Consider the following 24,680-nt stretch of genomic DNA (forward strand, 5'->3'; position numbering starts at 1 on the left):
AATGATTTCGAATAACTAAACTTGAGAAATGTTACGAAATCAGCGTCTTGGAACAGGTCCACAACGCGGAGATGCTCCTAAATAAATGCTCGCGAAATTAATTTTGAGACAGTGGAGTCCGCGTCCTCTCCGCAACGCGGAGCAGATTTTTGTTCACAGGGCGAACAAGTCCGTGATGCGGACTTGTTTCATGAACCTTACTCGACTTTTTCCTTCTTCGTTTTTCAGCCTCAAACCACCTAAATTCGATTATCTTCCTCAAATTCATTTTAAATCCCAATGCCCAGCATATATACTCAAGAAACTAACTCAAAGCAGCCCTAAACTCAATGTAAGGATTTCATAAACTTCTCAATTCGTCCTAATTCACTAACAACAATCGAATTCAAGAATATTTGTCAAGAACATCAATTTTCCAACTCTTCTAGGACGAATTTCACTGAATTAAACATGCTTGGCGCGTGGGTGAATGAACCCAACGCTATGAGAGACTCACATACCTTGTAGGATCAATTCCTTGGCGAATCCACAACCAAAATCGATCGTTCTTGGCGAATCTTGCTTTTCCTCTTCTCCTTTCTCTTGCGTTCTTCCTCCAAAAGCCCTAACTCTATTTCTCAAAAGCGTAAACTGAACTAACTCAGTTTTTTGACCCCACTTAATTTACTAAAAAGGATTTAACTAAATCGGGTAAGGAAAAGACCAAACTACCCTTCAAAAATCCGGATTGAACTTTTCTTATTCCAACAGCCCAACTTCCAAAGGGCATGACTCACTCATCCGAACTCGGAATTGCCCAACTTGGGGGCGTTGTAAATATTATTCCAAGGGATTTCCAACCATATCTAGAAATATACCTAACTCATCTCGAGCTAGAAGTTATGACCGTTTGAAAATGACCAAAACTCACTCTTCCTAACTTAGACAAATTTTCCAGATTTTAAATTCTTTCCAAAAATAACTATTTCCAATTCTTCCTAGTTATTTCGAATTGCGAGATGTTACATTAATGAAAAGACCAAACTACCCTTCAAAAATCCGGATTTGGACTTTCCTTAATCCAACAACCCAACTTTCAAAGGGCATAACTTACTCATACGAACTTGGAATCGCGCAAACTCGACGACATTGGAAAGATCATTCCAAGAGCTTTCCAACCATATCTGAAAGTATACCTAACTTATCATGAACTAGAAGTTATGACCGTTTTAAGTTGACCAAAAACTCATTTTTCCTAACCTAAACAAATTTCCAGATTTTCAATTCTTTCCAAAAATGACTATTTCCAATTCTTAGCTTCTTCCTAGCTATTTCAAACTGCGAGATGTTACAGTAAATATCTCTCTATTCTTAAGTTGTATAGACAAACGGTTTAATGCATTGGAAATTGGACTCGTATACTTGTGATTTGATAGGTTGTAGGCCCTCAAACTCTTTATATATTGGGAGAAAAGCTCTAGGACATTTGACCCAAATCTTCTGAATGATTATGAAAGTAACTTGCGATAACTTTTGCTGACTTTTATCTTACAACTTGCTTGGATTATAAACCTAAAATACGACCATTGAATAATTTGAATATGTCTTACCATATCCTTTTTAAACTTATAAATCACCCTAAGTATTACCCCAAAGGAACAGATCAATTGAAACATTCCATTATGGCGAGGTTTTACTTAACAATACTTTTTTGGTGTGAATAATTTTGTCTTGCTATTTAGCTCCATTCGTGAAGAAGTTCTTCGTCTTAGAACCGGATACCAAAGCATCCGGTGAGATATTTAGGTGTCTTAAGATTAAATCAACCCGACATTAAGGCAAATCTAGCATAAATTTCACATGGGAAGTTAAAACTTAACATCTTCGATATTAATGAGGACTTAACACTTGAAGGATTCTCATATCTTACGTGGTTACCACTGTCGATGGCCATATAACAATATAGATCACCGGACCTGGACTTTGTCGACATTGTTAATATGGACAAGAGCGAAACTCCTTATCTGTACTGGTTGTTGTCGTTGAAAATGTAGTAAGAGATAACTTCGACACATCCGCCGCTTCAGCTGTCCATTTTTCTTTTCTGAGATTCATTTGTCTTTTTGTTTAGCTTTAGTTGTCCCTTCTCTCCCCTTTCTCTCCATTCTTTTTGCACCTTTCCCTTGCTCTTTCCCCCTCTCCACTTTTTATCCAACTCTTTCCACTTTCAACTCGATTTTGATGACATTTAGAGGTAATTGATGAATATATAAATGCATATTTGATATCCAATATATGTATCTTTGATATCAGATACTTATATCTATGCACGTGCACGGATACACTAGATACAATGTCCAAGTTTGCTCTAGATACATCATATATGATATTGAACACATTACATATTTGATATTGGATATGTCACAATCCGAGCCTACACCCTGGACGTGGCCGACACTCAAGAATCATTGTTGGTCCCCAAGCGAACCCTTATCTTGGCTGACTACAAGCGTAAAACTATTTTGAGCCTACATAAGCTTAAAACTGAATTAAATCTGTTAAACTCAATTACTTAACTCATAAGGTCTAGAAAATACTCAATAGAATTATTTATAATTTGTAAAACAACTCAAAGAAAGTAAATACTAAAAAAATCATCAATTCTATCTATCTATGGGCTTCTACTATTATAGAAGGATATCGGGACAAGACCTACGATATCTCAAAACTATTAACTGTAAGGTAAAGGTGAAGTCCTTCGAAATATAGGAAGGCTCACCAAAGCTAACTAGAATGTCAAATGATCTCAACGAAGCACATCCCTGAATACATGTATCTGCATCGTTAAAAGATGCAGGTCGAATGACGTCAGTACATTGAATATACGGCATGTAAGAGGAAACTGAAACATAGTTAACTAAGTTGATAACATGGGAAAACAATACTCACCTTAACTCAACTCCAATATGAAAGCAATAACAAAAGATAAAATGTTTAAAGCTTCATAATAAACAGATACTAACTGAAGGATGTATATAAAAATACAATAAAATACTCTTTACTTTTATTTGGGAGATTCTCTAACCGACAACCATCACTATGAGCTACGTGATGATACAACGTCTCACCCACGCTGCCAGAACTGTTCTATACCTTGCTGGGGTATAGAATACCTCAACTAATAAGTGGATTCACTAAGCTCTCCCTGAAGGCACTTAGGATTCATCTAAAAAGTATTATCATGTGCCCATGTTGGCATACATGATTTATGAGGATTGTGAGTTGTCTGAACTCATCCCCATATTTGTGTTCAATACTACTCCCAATAATATATACTCATGCTCAAATGTATAAGACATACTCTTTTTCTGGTTTGAGATAATTGCTCAAATTATTCTTTTGAAAGAGGTAACTTCTCTAAAATATCCTTGAACCCATAAACTTTTTTTATAAATCAAAGTTTCTTTTTTCTCAATGTAAAAATGATACATTTGGGAATACTTAGTTCCCTTAAACTTTACTCAAAATCCTCTCTTTAAACTTTTCCTCAAAACTCAGTTTAAGACACAATGATTGACTTTCAAAAACTCTCCAAGACTTATAATTCAAAATAGGATTCATGCTAAAAATATAGACATGAACGAATCAACTCCAAGGATCTCAATAACAATATAGAAACTCAATACTCAAAACTCAACAATACTTCTAATCTCAAGAATACTCGATTCATAGGGTTCATGCGAAATTATGGACATGAACGACACAACTCAAGGATCTCAATAACAATATAGACTCATGAATACAATTTTTTCATTCTCATACTCATTTACTCAAGACTTAGTTCAAGTCTATAGTTAATTGCAAAAGACTTCTCAAAATGACTTAAAAAAGACCTCTTAAACTTTCGCTTAACTTTTCTTTAATTCGAAGTGTAAATTAAGATATGTGATTAGGATATGCAGGATCTTTCAAGGATTAATGAAGACTTTAAGAGTTAATATCAAGAAGAGAGCGAAGACATGATTTAAAAGAACACACGAGATGAAAAAGGGAGAAGAAATGGGCTTGACGACCCTGGCGCAGGGCTCCAGACCTCAAAGTACTGGGAGTACTTTGGGGCGCACTGCTGGCGCAGGGCGTCATCCCTCTTGGAGCTTTGGGGGCGCATTGCCCCACTTCAAATTCGAAAATCCGCCAAATTTTCTTGCTCAATTTTGGGTCCTAACTCATCTAGAATGGTTTCTTCCAAACTCCCTTTGATTCACAAACCCAACACAAATTCATTGAAATTCAACCCAAATTCTATCAAGAAACACAACTCATTCGCAAGACCCTCAACTCAAGAACTCAGAATCAACTCAATTGTTAAAGAATAAGGCTAAAACTCAAGAACTTTTCAAGAATCTTTACATAAACGATTTCATGGACGAATTATTGAAAGAATTATATGTTTGGTGTGAGGACGAACATGTCCATCACTATGCAAAACCTCACATACCTGGAAAGAACGATTGTTCTTGGCAAAATTCCTCAACTCTTGAATGAACACTTGAAAACCCTCTTTTTCTCTTCTTGAAATCTCGCACTAAAATTCTAAGTGATTTGGAATGTAAATAGGTGATTTACAATCTGACTAAACCCTTAATTGGGTCAGGAAAAATGTGCTAAGACAAGTGGGGAAAAGGAAAAGACCAAAATACCCTTCCTAAAACAAATGAAAAACCTTAAATTGAGAGGCTTCACTCGACATAACGTTTTACTCGGAGCTCAAAATTTAGCAAACTTGGTGGCGTTGGAAAGAGGAGTCAAGACCTTCGATTTGATAGCTCATGGGCCACCCAATTCTTTATGTGCTAAACGATATGGTTGATTGAAGTTGACCCAAGAAAAATCTCATAGTGAAATTCAATTGGAAAGAAAGTTTTCAACTCAACTTTATGCTAGGGAATTCTAGTGATCTTAACACCTAAGAAAATTTAGAATGACTTGGTACGATCTTATTCACAATGAAGAATGGTTTGAGTCTTAACTTAGAAGTTTTTGGGATGTTACAGGATAACACTAGATGAAATTGATTTTGAATACGCAGATACCTGAAATTGATACTGGATACACAAAATACATAAAATTATGAAACTCAAATACATTGTTAAATAAATATACAATGAAGGAGAGGGGCGAGAGAGATAGGTGAGAGACCGAGTTGGTGTATATCAAATACATGTGAATCACACTTTGAATACAATATACAAATTACACCTAATATGACTCGCAATATATATATTTGAGTCGTCAGATACATGTATCTAGAATAATTAACTAGCAGAAAATGTAATTTCAAAAACTACTCTTTTCAACGAGTAATTAACACCAATAATAATGTGCTTTATGTTGTGAGGCCCTCTAGCCTCACCTTTAATTTTATTTTAAAAAGAAGTATTCATATAATTTTTAAGGGAAAAAAGACAAATATACCCCCGAACTATCGTAAATGGTATGTAGATACCTTCTGTCATACTTTTGGGATATTGGTGCCCCTGCCGTCCAAAAACTAGAACATATATACCCTTTATACTAACGGACATACACATGTCATAATCTTATCCACCGACCCAACATTTATTAAATATTGGATCGACGGATAAGATTGCGCCACGTGTCCCTATTTAGTCTTCTGTTAGAGTGGAATATATATATGCTCTAGTTTTTGGACGACAGAGGCACGAATGACCAAAAGTATGATGGATGATATCTACATACCATTTACGATAGTTCGATGATATATTTATCCTTTTTCCTAAATTTTAATTAAACAAAAACTAAAAATTACATTATTAAAAGGAAATGAAGGAGAAGTTAAAAAAAAATAAAAAAAATGCAATGAAATGATGAAATGCATTTTGGCCTCCTGTGCAAATAGAAGCAAAAAAGAAGAGTAAAGTTGACTGTAGTCCAAACATTTTGGTAGAACCATAGAAGTACGCCGACACTTGCCTGTCGCCTCCTCCTCCGCTTCACGACGGCGATTTCGTCCTCTCTTCCCGACCAAAGGTGACTCCACATTCTCCACTCCGTTTTCATTTATACTCCGATGGCAACGCACCACTTCACCATAGTATACACATGACTTAAACTTTCTGCCATTTCTGTTCGTCGTTTTCGTATGTAAATCGATAGATTCGAAGCTTTATTAGATTTTATCTACTGATTACTGCGGAAATTTAATAATGTAGCATATTTATTTCCATACATGTTCTGTTTTCTCAATTATCTATTCGTGGTTAATTTCTATGCTTAGAGTTCATTATTGTGTTGATTGAATTGGGGATCTCTGATGTAGTTATGTTAAAAAATGTGATGTTTGTAATCGAAGACACTTGCTTTGATTGAAAGACATCCTTATCTTACAACACTGAGACCAATTGAAATTGATTTTCCCTAATTCATGTTATCTCTTTAACTCTCTACCAATAGTTTCCAAGTGTGAAGTTGCAAGTTTGCATGGAGAAAGCATTTTAACAATATCAGGTACCGAACACTAAAGTTTGCAGTAAAGCGTTTTCTGTGCTTAAAGCGAAAACTGCAATTAAAAGAACTTGCTTGTATCTGCATTGAGGTGAAATGTGTTTAAAATGTTACTTCGATAGTTGATAGTTAAATGTGTACTATGTTTTTGGATTACCTCTCCATTGTAAGAATTAATATATGCTACAATATATATATATATATATATATATATATTTTTTTTTTTTTTTTATTTGCTTACTACTTTGCTGTCTGAGATTTTTCTTGTGTTTCGACTGCTTTCTTTTTCAGGGAGTCCATTGAGTTTGAACTAGATGGACCAGGTAAAGGAGTTATTATCTATATCTTTAGACTTTAGTTGCTTTTGGGTTTAGGGTTATTCTTATGTTGATTGTGATTTTGGGAGTAATTGCAGTATGAAAAAGTTGAGAAGATTGGGGAAGGAACATATGGTGTAGTGTACAAGGCTCGTGACCGTGTAACTAATGAAACTATTGCACTAAAGAAAATAAGGTTGGAGCAGGAAGACGAGGGGGTACCAAGCACAGCTATTAGAGAAATCTCTCTCTTGAAAGAGATGCAACATGCTAATATTGTGAGGTATAATTTTATGATATTACTATGCAACTGTATTGTTGTGATTGCCCTAGAGTGTAATTTGGACCCTGCTTTGGTTTCTTGTGGTTATGCTATCAGTGCGAGGTTGATTATATGTGAACTTCGGTTTATTTCTATTTCCTAGTGATCCTCTATTAAAAATTTATGCAGGACCTTCATTATTTTAAATTTCATATTGCTTTCTGGCCTTGGTGCTGTTCCTTTTTACCAATTTGTGAAAATTTCTCTTAAATACCTATTTTCTTTGAATACTGTAATCCCTGATGAAGATAATCTTTTCCCATGCATCTTACTTTGGGCCATCGGGACAGGATGTAGCAGTTGAAATCTGTTGCTTTAATTTATCTGGAGGAATCCTCATGGGATATATTGTTCCTCCGTTCTGTACCACTCTATATCCAACTCTTGTTCAAGTTTGATTGGGTTTGATAACTTCTACTTTGTAATGGTTATACTCCAATACTTTGTAGGCAACTTCTAGTATGGAAGGTAAAGCCATACGGTATAACTTGGATTCTACAATTGTAAACTTCAACAACTTATTTAGTTTTGAAGTACTGTATACATTGTTCATGTATGTATCAATACCACATCTACACATTTTCGGTCCTGCAATAGCCAATAATTTTTTATAACCGTGCTGTCCGGACCAACTTGCGCGCGCCTTAACTAATTCCACGGGATACTTACTATAATTCGTCATCACATGTATCTGGTAAAAATTTCCACCAAGGCTGCGAGAGATAGGAATTCACCTAGTGTTTTTGCATCTGTTGGGATGTGATGTGAACCTGAGACCTACTCAACCCACTTCATTGACTACTAGACCACATATTTTCTTTTGAAGGTAGAATATTTGAAAAACCAAGAAGTTCATCAGTCATTCCTCCATTAGTGGATAGAAATTTTTTAGGAGTAATTAAGCTTTTAGTTTTTCCCCCACATGTTTGTATATTAGCTAGACCTTGTTTCTAAACTTCATTTTTTTATTTTGTTGACCTGTCTTGTGCTTTTGAACATCAAACACTATAATATAATTTGGAGTTTGTATATCTGAAAGGTTTAGAAACGGTTGACCTTATAAGACTAAGGTTTAGAAGCCGGTTGAAATGTTCAGTTGCTTTCTGAATGATGATAGAGTAAAAGTAAAAGTAGAAAGATTCTTGGACTACCATTTGATTATTCTTTTGAATAATAATTGTTAGTGCAAAAGAGACCTCCTTAGGATGGCGTGTGTGTGTGGGAGGGATGCCATGAGTGGAAGCCAGAGGATCTGCGTGATGGGGGCTAGTCTTCTTCTGTTTGGCAGATTGAATTAGAATAAATTAGAGAGCAGATAACAGATTCACAGAGTACACATCTGTACCTTCAGTTGCAATGTGAAATCATTTTTTTTTGTAACATGGGAAAGCTGTTTCTCTAGTTTGTACCAGTATCTTCTGCAAATCCAAGAAAGTTCCTTTTCTTTTCTTATTGGTGACAGGTTGCAGGATGTGGTGCACAGTGAAAAGCGATTGTATCTAGTGTTTGAATATCTTGACTTGGACTTGAAAAAGCACATGGATTCGTGTCCTGAATTCTCTAAGGATCCACGTCTGGTTAAAGTGAGTAAAATCTCTATTATACATTGGAGGTTTGCTTTGTCACTGTGTGTTAGCCATTTTTTGTTGCTTCATCAGGAAGCTGGTCATAACTTGCAGCTCTATTTACAGTTTTAACTTCAAGAGGGAGGGTGATGAGCTAAGAAAAATACTTGAAAACAAAGATTATTTGATTTATAATTTGATTAAGTGCTACTTGAGTGGTTACGTTTATCAGTTTCACAGGCTTCTTGCTTGTTGTCAGCAATTAAGTGATCTTTCCAATTCTGCAGATGTTCTTGTATCAAATACTCCGTGGTATTGCTTATTGTCATTCTCATAGAGTTCTTCATCGAGATTTGAAGCCTCAGAACTTGCTGATAGATCGACGTACAAATGCGTTAAAGCTGGCAGACTTTGGTTTGGCTAGAGCATTTGGTATTCCTGTCAGAACTTTCACTCACGAGGTACAAGCATGGTTTTTTGTTCTCTCTAAGATGCGCTGGACCTTGTCTTATTGTTATTACCTTATCTCATATTCCATTTCAAGCCCGAGGAGAAGTGGTTATCTATGACTCAGAAACTTGCTTCATGTCTGATATCTTCTTTAATATTTTATCCAATTTGTCTAACTGAAAAAGTTCTTTCTCTATGTAGTATTCATTAAACATTTATGGCTTTAAGTTATTCTATTAGTTTTGCTGATAGTTCAAGAATTAGCTTATCGACTCTCCAAACAGTACTATAAGAATTGGTATTGAACATCCCACCTGTAATTGTACAGGCTACATCACAATAACGTATTTTTGTTTAATACTATCTCCGTGGCCATCACTTTAGGGGTACCTCTCACCGCTGACAGTCATGGTTCAACATGCCACTGATGCTTCAAAGGGCGTAGATTCTAAGGGCGCTACTAAAAGCCCACCTAGCCATTTCTTAGTAACATAATAATGACACTGGGCCCTTATTGCAACCTACTTTACTGAATCAGCTGCTTTATATTTTATACCAACAATTAAGAATTGTTTTTCCCTAGGATTCCAAGCTTTGTCCATCAATTGTCTAAAAAGTAGAGTCTATATCTTTTATATTTGCTTCTTTAAGATCCAGAACCCATTTGAGGGTTTATCCATATGTTGTCTCATTTTAACTTTGATGATTGATTTTCATGTTTTAGGTGGTAACATTGTGGTACAGGGCACCAGAAATACTGCTTGGATCACGCCATTACTCTACTCCTGTTGATGTGTGGTCAGTTGGTTGCATATTTGCTGAGATGGTGAATCAGCGCCCTCTGTTTCCTGGTGACTCTGAGATTGATGAACTTTTCAAGATTTTCAGGTGTCAATATATACATGTCTTTTTGTTGATGCTTTATTACTGACAAATAAAATGTACACGCTAATGCTTTGATGATGGTCATTGACATGGTTTCAGAAAGTAAAATTTTGTTTTCCTGTTGTTGACCGTTCCAGTTCCTTCTCAGAAGGAGATGAGCATGAAACTTTACACTTCCCTTGTCATGCATCATAGTCCAAAATCCTTGACTAAATAAAGGCAAAGGGAAGAACAAAGGTGATTGGAATGGGATTTCTGGACAAACTTTGGTTTCAAGTTCTCTGTAACTTTAGTTTTAGCTGTTCAATCTATGATTGTGATCTTCATTTGTTCATGCTAACCTGCATTTTTATCTGTCAATTATTCTATCTTTTCTTACTGCTCTATGGGATGCAGAAAGGTTTCAAAATTGGGTTTATGCTATGGCTTATCTTTTTCTGTATAGGTTCATGGCTATAATATCTATAAAAAAAATGACCATAAGTTCTTAGTGAGCTTTCTTGTATTAAGGAATTTCAGTGTTTTGTTCCTTCTGCTTTACGTTATTAGATTTTCCCCTTTATTTGATGTTCTCTAATTTCCTCTGTATGAAGAGTGATGGGTACTCCAAATGAGGATACATGGCCTGGAGTGACTTCTCTGCCTGATTACAAATCTGCCTTCCCAAAATGGCCTCCTAAGGTAATTTATTTCTCTTTGTTTTTACTTGATTTTCCTGTCCATATTTCTAGGATCTCACTCTGCAAAGTACTTCATTGGATCCCCTCATACTTGCAGGACCTGGCAATTATTGTACCAAATGTTGATGGAGCAGGCCTTGATCTTCTTGGTGTAAGTTTGTTTATAAATTACAAATGAAAGATTAAAACATCGGGATTTTTTTTTCCTATCTTGGGAAATGTGCCAAATATTTTTCTCTCTGAAATATGTTCCGGCAAAGTTTCCCTCTGTTTAAAACTCCATTTTTTAGCACTCATGGAAAGCAAGGCTTATTTCTTTTTATGGAAAAATGTTTTGAACTTACCAATTCAGGGGATGGCTAATTCGTGTTAATCGAAAGAAGCAGGGGAATTTCAAGAAGAATTAAAATAGGCGGAGTAAACTTTACATTCTGAAAATAAATAAATAGGCGTAGTAAGCTTTAGATGAGTATGCGATACTCTCAAACAAACATCAAAAGGAACAGGGAAATATTACAGACGATGGGGGAGGAAGTCACAAGCATATATTTACTGAGCCTTTCTAAGTTTCAATTTTTACAGCTGATACATTCGAATTGAAACATTGCTGGTAGACAGGTAATCAACAATGATTATCCCGCAGCCAGATTACACTTTCTGTGGAAGAAAACATCACGCTGATTCAAGCAGGTCGATACGCAAATGAGGTCTTATTTTGACACTGCTAAGTTTACACAATGACTGAAGATGATGGAATTCCTCGCTATGGTGGTCGATAATGTGGTCAAGGTCAATCCAGAAACAGATGGCAACAGTCAGCAGCTCTTATCGAGATGCATAGTTGGAACTGTCAATGATCCATTCAATCACAATCCCAACAGGAAGTGATTAAAATTGTTTTTGGACAGATGGAAGATCTGCACTGGTATGAAAGTCATTCGTTTCACTCACAACCAATTTCTTATTGAGCTACCTTCGGGACAAGACGTGTTGAGGGTTCACCACGATTGGTTGTGGAATGGACGGCGTCTAGCTTTAGAATGGTAGTCACCAGTTACAAGCCCTAAGTAGGTCAGCCAGATTTCATAGAATAAACGGATGAGGCTTTTGGGGTTCCTTTTATGCATGGAGACTAGATTTCTTTAAACTATTGGAGACCTCTACGGTGGTTTAGGATACAGAGCACCAGAATCATCACCGTTGGGTGAGTATCTGTGTCAATAACTCTGCATATAAATGCCCAGTGAAAATTGAACTAGACATAGAGCACTGGAGGTATGAAATTTCAATTTTAAAAGACATCGCTCCACACCAAAGCCTATTAGTGCCTCAAAACTGACCGGAGAAAAAGATATTGGGGAGTTGATGGTCAAAACAGTGGTAAACACATCAGAGTTAGCAGATGAAGTGTCCTGTCCAATTGATGTATGTGGGTAACCAGGTGGCCAAGGAGCACTTCAATTCAAATCAGCTGGGTCGGGTCTTAAATAATACCCGATCCACTGAGCATAGTGGTCTAAGTAAGGGCAAGGAGAAATCCAAATTGGGTTGTGGTTCAGATTACCTATATTACTTTAAAGTCCCAAGAAGGAATGCCCATACAAAGATCATAAAGGCAAGTCCGTACTGAAATAGAGACCCAAAACAGCTTTGGCCGAACCATGTTAGCAAAAATAAGTCCAAGAAGACTCTGATCACCACCTATGTCTCACCAACAGGAATTATGCAGACTTAGGCTGAAAGCAACATCATCACCGAACCACCACTGCATGTAATTATCAACGTTAATCACCCTGAAAGCAGATAATGAAGCTGAAACCTTCATTAACAATCTCAAGGGACTTTCAACCTGATATGGTCTGATATTGCTTCAACTGTTTTAGCTTGTCATATATTGACTACAATTCTTCTTATAGCGACATGCTCTCAGCTTTCCTACCTTGGCATGAAGACAACCATTGCTATTGCAATTGCAAGAAATTCAGCAACCTGCAGTAATTGAGACTTCAAAATGTGCATTCTAGTAATGAGAAAAGTATGCAAGGCATTTGATATTAATGTAGTTGGCTGTGAACATGAGATTCTAGATTTAGTTCTGAGAATGGATTAGAGACGAGATTCAGATACAAAGAAGAGGAGCATTTAATATGTTCTATTAGTTATGTTGATGGCAGTAAAAAAGAGGGACAGTACTACAAGGCAGAGTCCGATGAAAATCAAAGTTCTCAGCTGGAATATTAGGGGTCTACATTATAAGAATAAAGGCTCTAGTTCGAAAAGGGAAAACAACTGTATTGTGTCTTTAGGAAACCAAAATGGACAATATGCCAACAAATATGATCTATCAAATATGAGGGAATAGGTGGTCTAGTTGAGGGGAAATGAAGGTATTAAGCTATGTTACACGTGAAGTTTGGATGATTAACAAATATGATACAAGAACCATTTCTAAACATATCTCAAAAAAGGACTGGTAGTGTTTATAACAAACAACTACTGAAGAACCAGTTCCTTAACATGTCTACAGGAAGAACCAGAAGTACACTGCATAAAGTGAAAGAACCAGGTCCTTCATAGTAGACTGGAGAAGACTATTGATCTGATGCGAAGTAGATTCCAAGTGCTATAGAACTATTGATAATCCTATAGAAACTGCCACTCGACTTGACAAGACGAAAGTCCCTTGGTTGAAGAAAAGAAGTACAGGGGTATGATTGGATCTTTGTTATACTTGAATGCTAGCAGGCTTGATATGTGTTGGTCTTTGTGCCAGATTTCAATCTTGTCCAAAGGATTCTCATATGAAAACTGTGAAGAGGATACTTAGGTATATTAAAGGTACATAGGACCTGGTCCTTTGGTACCCATCCGGAGGACCTTTTGAGCTAATAGGATATGCAAATGCTGACTATGCTAAATGCTTCAAAGATAGGAAGAGTACGTATGGGATGGCTTACTGTCGAGGATCATGCTTGATTTCTTGGGCAACAAAGGTGCAAAATTCTGTGGCGTTATCTACTATAGAAGGGTAGTATGCAGGTACTACTTCCTGTTGTGCACAACTACTATGGATCAAACAACAACTTAAGATTATGGTGTAATGATTAAACGGCTTCCAAACTTTTGTGATGATAGGAGTGTCTTGAACATGGCAAAAAACATAGTTCGTCCCAAGAGAATAAAACATGTTGATGTTAGACACCACATTTTGAAGAGACAATGTATTGAAGGCACATCTCTATGGAATTTTGCAAGATTGAGGAGCAGATTGCTAACATATTCATTAAAGCTTTGAGTAGGGACCACTTTGGAAGAAATCGCTTAGAGCTTGGACTGCTCAAGATGGATTATGAACCTTCTCATTCTCTCAATGATTGGTTATATTCTATCGTAGAAGATGCTTTTCGATGATGCCAAAAGGGAGAAATTAGAGGAGGGTCACTCACCATGCACTAAATTCCACGAGGACACAGATGCAAAATTTCAAGAATGTTGTTAATCAACAAACTTGGTCCCTATGCAGAGTGATGACTGAATATGATTAGGTTCCCATAACCTAGCCACCTACTAGGTTGCGATGAGTTGAAGGTTAATCTGTAGATGGACTTTGGTAAGATCACACATCTCTCTAAGTCATATGCTGATCAAAGCTGGTTCTGAGGGGAAAGATTGCACTGGAGTACACATGCGACTACTATGGTTTTGTTATGGGTTTGTCATCATCAAAAAGGAGGAATAACGTTGAGTTATATTACATGTGAAGTTTTCATGATTAACAAACATAACAAACATGATACAAGAACCAATTTCTAAACATGTCTCAAATAAGGGCTGGTAGTGTTTATAACAAACAACTACTTGAGAACGAATTCCTTAACATGTCTAAGAAAAGAACTGGTTTGCAGAAGTATATTGCACGAAGTGAAGGAACCGGGTCCTTCATGGTAGACTTGAGAAGACTATAAATTAGATGCAAAGCACATTCTAAGTGCATGAAGTATTTCTTGAGGAATTTGGTTTAATGACTGAACGCATGGATCAAATAACAAGAAACAAGAAACATTATCATATTTGCACAAATGGAAAGGCCTTTGGAAATAGGAGAAAACAAGTGGAGGCTGATACGTGATGGAAACCAACATAAACCTGGATTAGGTTCTTGGATTTTTGAACCAATTCTTCTTTGCATTTGGAGGACAAGAAATGGCTATTCCTACTCCTACATGAAGTACCACACTGATGCTGGTAAAGATATGCACAAGAGACACCACTAAACAAATAGAGAATATATTCAAAATGTCTTCGTGAGAGGGAGTCAACTGACAACACAGAAGAACTTGTTCTTGAGAAAATTATTGCTTACTATTCTTGTCTCGTTTGATTCTTTGTTCTGAAATTGCAATCTCTTACATTCATAGAGGATTTGTATTGTGTGTTGCATTGAGTTGTAAAGTGCTTTCTTAATAGAGGTAGAGACTTGAAAGAAGTAACTATAATTAGGGAGATTCTATAAAGGAAAGGTACTACAGAGTTAGTTCCTTTTGTAATAGAGTTGTAAACTTGTAATCTAAAACCGCTCAAGTTCTTAGTGAAGATTTGAGGGAAATCCTATTGGGGTAAGTCATGGTTTTTGACTCCTGTGAGCAAGGATTTTTTCATGTTAAATCTTTATGTTGATTAGTTCCCCTTTTCTTCATTATTGTTGAAGAGATCTTCAATACAATATAAAATAATAGAAGGTGTGTAGTATGGGTGGTATTGCAGTCCTGTGGGACAAGACATTGAAAATGCAATGAAAATCATCAAAGGCAGCTTCTCTGTTGCGTGTTTCTTTGAAAGTCTTTTAAGAAGATCTCCGATGGTCTTTCATAGGATTGTATGTCCTCATACCAATACAAAGAGGAAAGAGTTTTGACAGGAACTAGGAGCAGTGAGAGGCATCTGGAATTATCATTGGGTTGTTAGAAGAGACTTAAATGTATGCCGATTTGAAAAGAAAGGTATTAGAAGATCTAAGGATATGAAGAGCTTTATCAAATACTATTATAGACTTGTACCTAATAGATTTACCTCTCCAGGGGTACAATACACTTGGTCAAGGGGGGAGGATAATGTCAAAGCTTCTCAGATCGATAGGTTTCTTATATCCACAAAATGGAATGAAAGTTTCAAAATAATCAAACAACTGGATGTATCAAGAGTGATATCTAATCACAAACTTCTATTGTTGGAGAGTGATGAGTGGTATACAACACTTCTTGTTTATAAAATATTAGAACTTGTGGCTGCAACAAGAAGAGTTTATTGACATGAGGAAGGAGTGGTGGAAGAACTGTATGATCAGTGGCAACCTAGACTTTATCCTCGTACAAAAATTTAGGAACTTAAAAAGGACAAGCAATTGGACCAGAGATGTCTTTGGCAAATTGGAAGCAAGAAGAGCCAAGGCCCTGGAGGAGCTTTCGACTTATTAGATTAGGCAACAAACAACATAGTTTTAGCACATCTAAAATGCAAATGGTACTGAACCTGAAAATGGAGCTGATGGAACTTGCTAAAGTTGAAGGAATCTTATGAAGACATAAATTTAGATGTATGTGGCTCAAAGGAGAAAGGAATACAAGATACTTCCAAACAGTTGCAAACTCACACATGAGGAATAATAACATTGACAAGCTCAAAGTGCATTATGAAATAATTGTGAGAAATAAAGGAGAAATAATATTGAAATTGTTTTTGTGTCTACATTATTACATTGAGACCCTATTTATAGACACTAGAATACAATCCTTTACCAAGTAGGATACTATTTACTATTCCTATTTCTATTTCTATTCCTATTCCTATTCTAATATGATTGTATAAACTTATTCCTATTCTAATAGGATTGTATAAACCTATTCCTATTTTTACACTCCCCCTCAAGTTAGTACATACAATTCATATACCTAGCTTGTTACAAATGTAATTAACACGAGGACCGATGAGGGGCTTGGTGAGATATTTGCAAGTTGATCACTCGACTTCACAAAATTGACAATCAGTCTCAATGTGCTCAATCTCAATGTGCTTGGTCTTCTCATGAAATACTGAATTTGATGCATAATGTCGATAAAACATAGAGTGATAAAATTACGTGTTGAACTTCCCAAACCAAACTTGCAAAGACTGTTTCAGACCATAGAGTGACTCACATAATCGACATACAAGACTACTAAACTCCTGAGCAACAAAGTGCTCTAAATCTAGTATAAATATATGGATCATGTTGGAATCAATAGATGAGTCAATATTAAACAAGTCATCGAAAAATTGGCCGAAACATGCTCATATACCTGAGTATTAGATTTGATGGCTAAAAGTGGTCCAATCTAAGAAATAAAATTATATGGGTAGGGTTGGAATGATGTCACAACCCAACTAGAAAATAGAAATTATATAGGATAATTCGAATTGATGGAACAACCCTATTGAAAAAGAGAAATAATATGGGTAGGGTCGGAATGATGACACGACCTTACTGAAAAAGAAAAATTATACGGATAGGGTTGGAATGATTGCACAACCCTACGCAAATCAGATTTGAGGAGTCACCGGAAAGACGAATGGAACTATGCAAATCAAATCTGGAGTCACTGAAAAGACACATGATGCTATGTAACTCAGAGATGAGAAAATAGTTCAGAAAAATCCACGGTACTACACAAATTAAATATGAAAAGTATTCCGGAGAGATGCACAGTGCTAGGCAAATCAGATATGGAAAAAAAGGTAGTCACCGGAAGGATGGCACGGTGCTACACAATTATATATGAAAAAGTAGCCACTGGAATGATGACACAATGCTACACAAATTAAATATGAACAAGTAGTCAGCGGAAAGATGGCACGGTGCTACAAGAATTAGATATAAGAAAGTAGTCACCAGAATGATGGCACGGTGCTACACAAATTAAATATGAAAAAGTAGTCACCGGAATGATGTCACGGTGCTACCTACACAAATTAGATATAAGAAAGTAGTCACCGGAATAATGACACAGTGCTACACAAATTAGATATGAGAAAATAGTCACCGGAAAGATACACAGTGACTCAACTTTTGCAAACATAATAGTTGGCCGGACGGGCGGCATATATGGATAATAGCCGCCCACTGGCAGCGAAAGCTCTTTGATTGTTTACCAAGATCGTAGAGGTTTGATACCATGTGAGAAATAAAGGAGAAAAATAATATTGAAATTGTTGTTGTGTCTACATTATTACATTGAGACCCTATTTATAGAGACTAGAATATAATCCTTTACCAAGTAGGATACTACTCCCTCCGTCCCATTTTATATGTCACCTTTTTACTTTGCACTTGCATTAAGAAATGATGTAACTTTACCCTTTTATCCTTATTTTAAGTTTTCTTAAGTCAACTTTATTAATAAATGACAAGATTAATTAACAATTCTATCAAGGGTATAATAGGCAAAATATGGTAATTTATGCATAAATTTTATAAAATGACAAATATTGTGGTCCAGCTATTTATAGAAAGGGATGACATATAAAATGGGACGGAGGGAGTATTTACTATTCCTATTCCTATTCTAATAGGATTGTATCAACTTATTCCTATTCTAATAGGATTGTATAAACCTATTCCTATTCTAACAATAACAAATGATAAGGAGGAGATCAAAATAGATATTTTGAACTTTTGTCAAATTTTTTTTTATAGATATTTTGAACTATTCTCAGAACCTGTATGCTGAGAATGAAACTTGGAGGCCCAATGACAATTTTGATTATGTAGCCAGACCCTTAAGGGAAAATAGGGAGATCTTGGCAAAAAAAATTAAGGAAGAAGTACAATAGGCCAATCATGTCCTCCAGATAGCCTCAGGCCCAAATGAGTTTATTTTTGGCAATAATAACAACATATACCCCGTGTAATTCCACAAGTGAGTTTATTTTTGGCAATAATAACAACATATACCCCATGTAATTCCACAAGTGAGGTCTGGGGGGTGTAGGATGGACATTGACCTTACGCTTGCCTTTGTGGGGGTAGAGAGGTTGCATCCGAATAGACCCTCAACTCAAAAGAGAAGTTATTCGGAGTAGGGTTGCAAGAAGAAAAACATGACATGAAAATATGAAGATACACAACACAATGAATCAATAGATCGTAAACCACATTAAAGAATAAGAGACTACACGATTACTAAATACTACTACTAATAAGGAGGAGAGGGGATGACCCTAGCCCCCTGCATCTCCTACCTAAAGGATGACCACACTTGGCTACATACTAACGTTCTACCCTAATCCTCGACCTCCATACCTTTCTATCTATGGTGATGTCCTCAATAAGCATTTTCTTAAAAATCTTAGGACTTTATCAAGCCAAAGGTGATGAGGGTACTTAATTATTTCCACCAATGCTACATGGTGGGTCATGTAATGCATCTTTCATAATTGTGCAATTAGACTTACAGACTATATGCGGATAAGTCTTATTGGTAGTGTGTAGAAAATCATAGCCAAGTTACTAGCAGAAAGATCAAAGAGAGTAATTGATTAGTTTCCGGTCACTAGAATGCTTTTATTAAGCATAAACAGATAATTGACGCAATACTCATTGCCAATGAGGTACTTGACAGAAGGATTAAACATGGAGAGCCTGGATGTGCAATGTGCAAGTTGGATATAGAGAATGCTTTTGACTACCTCAATTGGTCTTACCTAATGATAATACTGAAGAAGATAGGATTTGAGGACAAATGGATTAAGTGGATCAGATTTAGTATTTTAACAATGAAGTATTTAGTGAGTTTACAGTGGACATGTGAGTTTCTTCTCGGCTCATTAAGTGATCAAGCAGAGAGAACCACTCTCGCCTTTCTTGTTTAATTTAGCCATGGATGGACTTAGTAAATGTTGGAACATACCAAACAAATGCAGTGGATCCATGGTTTTAGTATTGGTACAAATATTGGAATACATAATATCTCATCCGTTGTATGTAGATTATACTTTGATTTTCTGTTAGGCAAAAGATCACAATATTTTACCTGAGCGTAACACTACAAAAAAAATTTCATTTGAGGCAAAAGATCACAATGTTTTACCTATACGTGTCACTACTACTTTTTGAAGTTTTATCGGGGCTGCATGGCAACAAGTTAAAGAGCATCATCTATCCAATAAACATGTTTGAAAGGTGCCAAACATAGAAGAACACTGACGTATCATGGGTTGAACTAATAGGGTACTTCCTACCACTTAGGTCCCCACTTGGATGATTTCATTAACTGTGAGATATGGAATGGGATCATTGAGAAATTTGGAAAGAGATTAGCATCTTGTCAGAGGCAGGTATTTGTCAATGGGTGGCAAGTTTAGCTTTCATAAATAGTGTTCTTGACAATATTCCTACCTATCAAATATCTTTGTTTTGTATTCCTAAAAGGTGCAACATTGACTGTTCATGGGATGAGAACGACTCACAAGTTTCACCTAATAAAGTGGATCAAAGTCATGTTATAAAAATGCATGGGAGGTTTGTGAATCAGAATTTGACCATCCATACCAAAAGCTTACTAGTGAATCAAGTCTTTGGAAGGAGGTAATTGTTACCATACATTGGATAAATGACAATTAGAGCACCAAAATTGCCAATGTACCTTGTGTAGTTAAGGCATTGGGCCATGGAAGTATATCAACGAATTGGGGAGTGAGTTTCCCATAATACTCATTTTAAAGCTTGTAATGGTGTTCGCATTAAATTATGGGCATACAAAATGATGTGAAACATTCCACTCATGTTTGAATACCTCTCCCTATCCCAAATTTCCCTAAATAAGGACTTTTGATTTCCTAGAATAGACTTGGCAATATTGGGATGTGCAACTCTGAAGTCTACACAAGATTGGAAAAAGGAAAGCTTGATGACGTGAGCCAACATAAAGTGGTTCACCATTTATGAGAACCTACCTAAGACTCAGAATTGGGGAAACAAGAACATTTTCACATTGAAAGATTGCCACAAGCATATTTGTACTCAGAAAGGTTAATGGCATCTGACCATAGAAGTTTACTATGGAAGACAAGGTTATATGCTTCGTTGAATTGCTCTAAATGAAGCATGATTAAGACAAGATAGTCTCAAGCAAGGAAAGTCCGAAAAATGTCGGTTACTTATTCCTACGTTGCCCAGTGACCACTAACCACTAACCTATGAGATATACTTTATTGTAATTTTGGTTTGAATGTGTCATGCCAGAATATATGAGAGGTATGTTTAGGTTGTAGTCTATGGGGAATTGGTAAGGCCTTCAAGAATATTTGGTTGATGATTATTGTAGTTATTTTTTGGTGTTTGTTGAATAAAAGGAACCAAAGATGTTTTGATGAAATTTCAACTCCAAAATCACTCTCTCAAAGCTAAATGTTTTCTTAACCATTTTTTATGGACTAAGTTGATCCCTATAATTAGCAACAACATACCTGGTTGTAGTCTACAAGTGGAGTCTGGGGAGTGTATGATTTCTGCATATCTTATCCCTACCTTTGTCGATAGAAAGACTGCTTTCGATACACCCTCGACTCAAAAGAAGTGTAATCAAACAAGATTGGAAGGAAAATAACAATGCCAAATAGCAAAATAAACAAAGAAAATGAAGCACCTAAATAATATACGACACATATACTAAATAATACTACTTAAGAAGGAGAAGAAGAGACTAGCCCATTGCCTCTCCCACATGAAAGTACTACAATACTTGACTACCTACTACCCTTCTACCCTAATCCTCGACCTCCATGCCATCCTATTTAGGATCATGTTCTCAGTAAGCTAAATATATGGTATGTCTTATCTAATCACCTCCCCCGGTTCTTCCTCAGCCTATCTTTAACCTCTCCTGAAACCTACTATAGCCAACCTCTCACACCTCTTTATCAGTGCATCCTCACACCTCCTCATCATTTGCCCAAACCATCTCAACTTCTCTTTCTTGGCCACTCCCACCTCGTCTTATAAAATTTTGTTCCTAATACTATGTCTCATAGTATGTCCACACATCCCTCTACACATCCTCATCTTTATTACTTTTATTTTCTGAACGTGTGCGTTCTTGACTGGCCAACACTACCCCATACAACCATGTAGGTCTTCCATCAGTTGGTAGAACTTACCTTTAAGCCTTTCTTTTTTTTTATGACAAGGGAAATCCACAACCGCTACCCTTTGGGTGCGCACAGGGTAAAACCCCCGCTCCTATGCAATAGCTCGCAAACCACATAGGAGAGGTAACCCGCACTAGGCAAGCCTGGTGCGACGAGCTCGACCCAGAAGGCAAGCCCCTTGCTTTCGTTGGCAAGGGGTTTCAAACTTGAAACCTCCAACATGGAAGTCCCAAGCTCAAACCACTGGGCCATCCCGAAGGGTAGAACTTACCTTTAAGCCTTGGTGACACATTCTTATCGCAAAGTACCTCAGACGTGAGCCTCCATTTCACCCATCCCCCTTCAAATACAATGTGCGATACCCTTGTCAATCTCCATTTTTTTTTGGTTTATAGACCCAAGATACTTGAAACTATTTGATGGGTATGATTTGTGTATTGATCTTCACTTTCACCTTTGCTTCATGCTACATAATTGAACTTGCACAATAGGTACTTTGTTTTTCTCTTGCTTAACCTGAAACCTTTAGCTTCTAGGGCTTGCCTCCAAATTTTGAGCCTATCGTTAACTCCACATTGCATCTCGTTGATCAATACTGTGTTGTATGTGAATAGCATACACCACAACACCTCCCCTTGAATATGCCGCACCAATTTGTCCATCACTAGGGCAATAAAATGGTCAAAGGGCTGATCCCTGGCTATATGCACCCGTCGACATTTTTGAAGAGTCCGGGCAACATAGATCCCATGTGCAACCCCTTCATGGCTGAAAAGTGTTCTGAGTTACCTCCCACTATTCTTTTTCGGGTCTTTGGCTCCATTGTACATGTCCTTAATTTCCCTAATGTAAGCCACATGTACATCTCTAACAAACTCTTTCTAAATGTTATTTGTATTTACGCTTTTGTAATTTTGCATCTCTTTGATGCCTTTCCTTATGAAATACCATTAGTTTCATTAAAAAACACTTACAAATGAAAGATACATCTTTAGAATATAAAATATAAATATTAGGTGAATTTTGAATGAATCTCTAGCATATGTGCTTAATTTTCATTGAGAACTATTCTAGTTGAGATATTCATAGAGTGTCCAGAACAAGCTGGTTAATTTTTTTTGAACAGGTAACATATTGGTATATTATAAACACGAACCAAAAAGTGTAGTTCCATATACTTACAAGTGAGATGTCTATCACCAAAAACCTATCAAACTAGACTCTCATAAGTAATCTAAAACCTTAGGAATAGACTTTGCTTCTTGAAGATACTTCTGTACACACCAAAAAAAAAGGGGGACTTAACAGAGAACTAGCTGGTTATTTGAACCTTTATCCATGAAGTTGCAATGTCCAGTTGACATTTGAAGCATGCATTGCAGCAAGAAATTTGCCCATTAATATTTCTAAAGGGTAGAGGAATTCAAATTGCTGCACTCATGTTTACTGTTTTCTCATTTTCTTTTCCGAACATGATCTTATTCACATGTTTGTTTCAGTGTCTTTAGTCTATGCCCTTCACTCCTATTTAATTGTGTGTCCTTCTCTTCCATTTTTTATTTGAGGAGGATGAGACAGTCTGGTTTCAGTGTTATGTGCTTATCAAGATATCTTCTTGTAGCAAATTCCATGTGTTTTTGTGCTTCTCTTAGGCATGGACAATGATTATGTGTTCTTAATTATATGATATTTATACCCACAGAATTCACTGTTGTCAGAAATCTCTTGCCCTCATGTTACTCATGCCATCCCTTATTATTTATACAGAAAATGCTCTCCTTGGATCCCAGCAAGAGAATAACCGCTAGGAATGCCCTTGAGCACGAGTACTTCAAGGATATTGGGTATGTGCCGTGATTCTCTGCCCCTTCATCCAGAATGCTATTGTAAATTTGGTATGTCATCTACAAGGTTTTGTTCTGGAGAATCTGTGTGATCTTTATAGGGCCTCAAGTTTTTATTCCGTTTTGATTCATGTTCCAGCATCTGTGGTCACAATTCGTGTCCACATGTTGTAGCATACTTTCCGGTGTAATATCCATTTGGTTCTATTCAGGGGTTCAGTATCCTTGTACAATGAATACTTGTTTAGATACAACAATGGATACTGTAATGTTTAAGTAGATTGGATTTGGTGTGTCATTAAAAGTTTTGCATAGTTTTGCCTGGAGTTGAACAAAGCTTGAGTTGATTATCTGACTCCTTGGTTATGCCAGTGCCATTCCTTGATGATGCAGGCTGGTTATATCAAGTTCTATTTTGATGTTACATTCCAGTTTCTGTTGGTTCCAAAATTCATAATTTCAACAACAGTCCTACAACGTACGCCAATATCTATTGCTTAGAGACTATGCAATTATCTCATCTAATTAGCATGGGGCATATAAATGTGAAAATTCTTTCCGAAATGATTCGTCCATTGTGCTTCCGTTTTTCAAGTTACGCAACATGTCCTTTAGTCTAGCACTCCAAGATACATTGCATTGTCAAACGATATGGTGTTATTTCCAAAGAAAAATCAACGAATTGCTTCATGACTGTTTTGAAATACTTCAAATGGTGAATGCAAAGAAACGAAGGAGGTGAAAATAAAGTCATTAAAGGAGAGAGATTGGTCATCAAAGATCATGATTTTTTTTTAAAACCTAAGAGGTAGTTTGGTTTAATGGATTGAGTGAAATAGTGGTATAAATCTGGTTGTGTAATCAAATATTTGGTTTGCTTTCTGAGTCTTGTATAGCTAAATTTGGTAGAATTTAATACGTTAATTGATGTA

The 24,680-nt window shown here is 36.4% G+C and overlaps 1 protein-coding gene across 1 annotated transcript; it reads left to right on the forward strand.

Moving 5' to 3' along the window:
- The first annotated feature begins 5,879 nt into the window (after positions 1 to 5,879).
- On the forward strand, positions 5,880 to 24,207 carry LOC125838523 (cell division control protein 2 homolog A). Its single transcript, XM_049517572.1, has 9 exons — positions 5,880 to 6,030; positions 6,796 to 6,827; positions 6,920 to 7,104; positions 8,606 to 8,726; positions 8,996 to 9,169; positions 9,883 to 10,046; positions 10,637 to 10,724; positions 10,821 to 10,874; positions 23,672 to 24,207. The coding sequence occupies exons 2-9, from the start codon at positions 6,819 to 6,821 to the stop codon at positions 23,759 to 23,761; spliced, it is 885 nt and encodes a 294-aa protein (XP_049373529.1). The 5' UTR covers positions 5,880 to 6,030; positions 6,796 to 6,818; the 3' UTR covers positions 23,762 to 24,207.
- Positions 24,208 to 24,680: the final 473 nt, after the last annotated feature.

This window comes from Solanum verrucosum, unplaced genomic scaffold, assembly GCF_900185275.1.
Source record: "Solanum verrucosum unplaced genomic scaffold, falcon-dt-bn FXZP01000182.1, whole genome shotgun sequence".
Taxonomy (NCBI): Eukaryota; Viridiplantae; Streptophyta; class Magnoliopsida; order Solanales; family Solanaceae; genus Solanum; species Solanum verrucosum.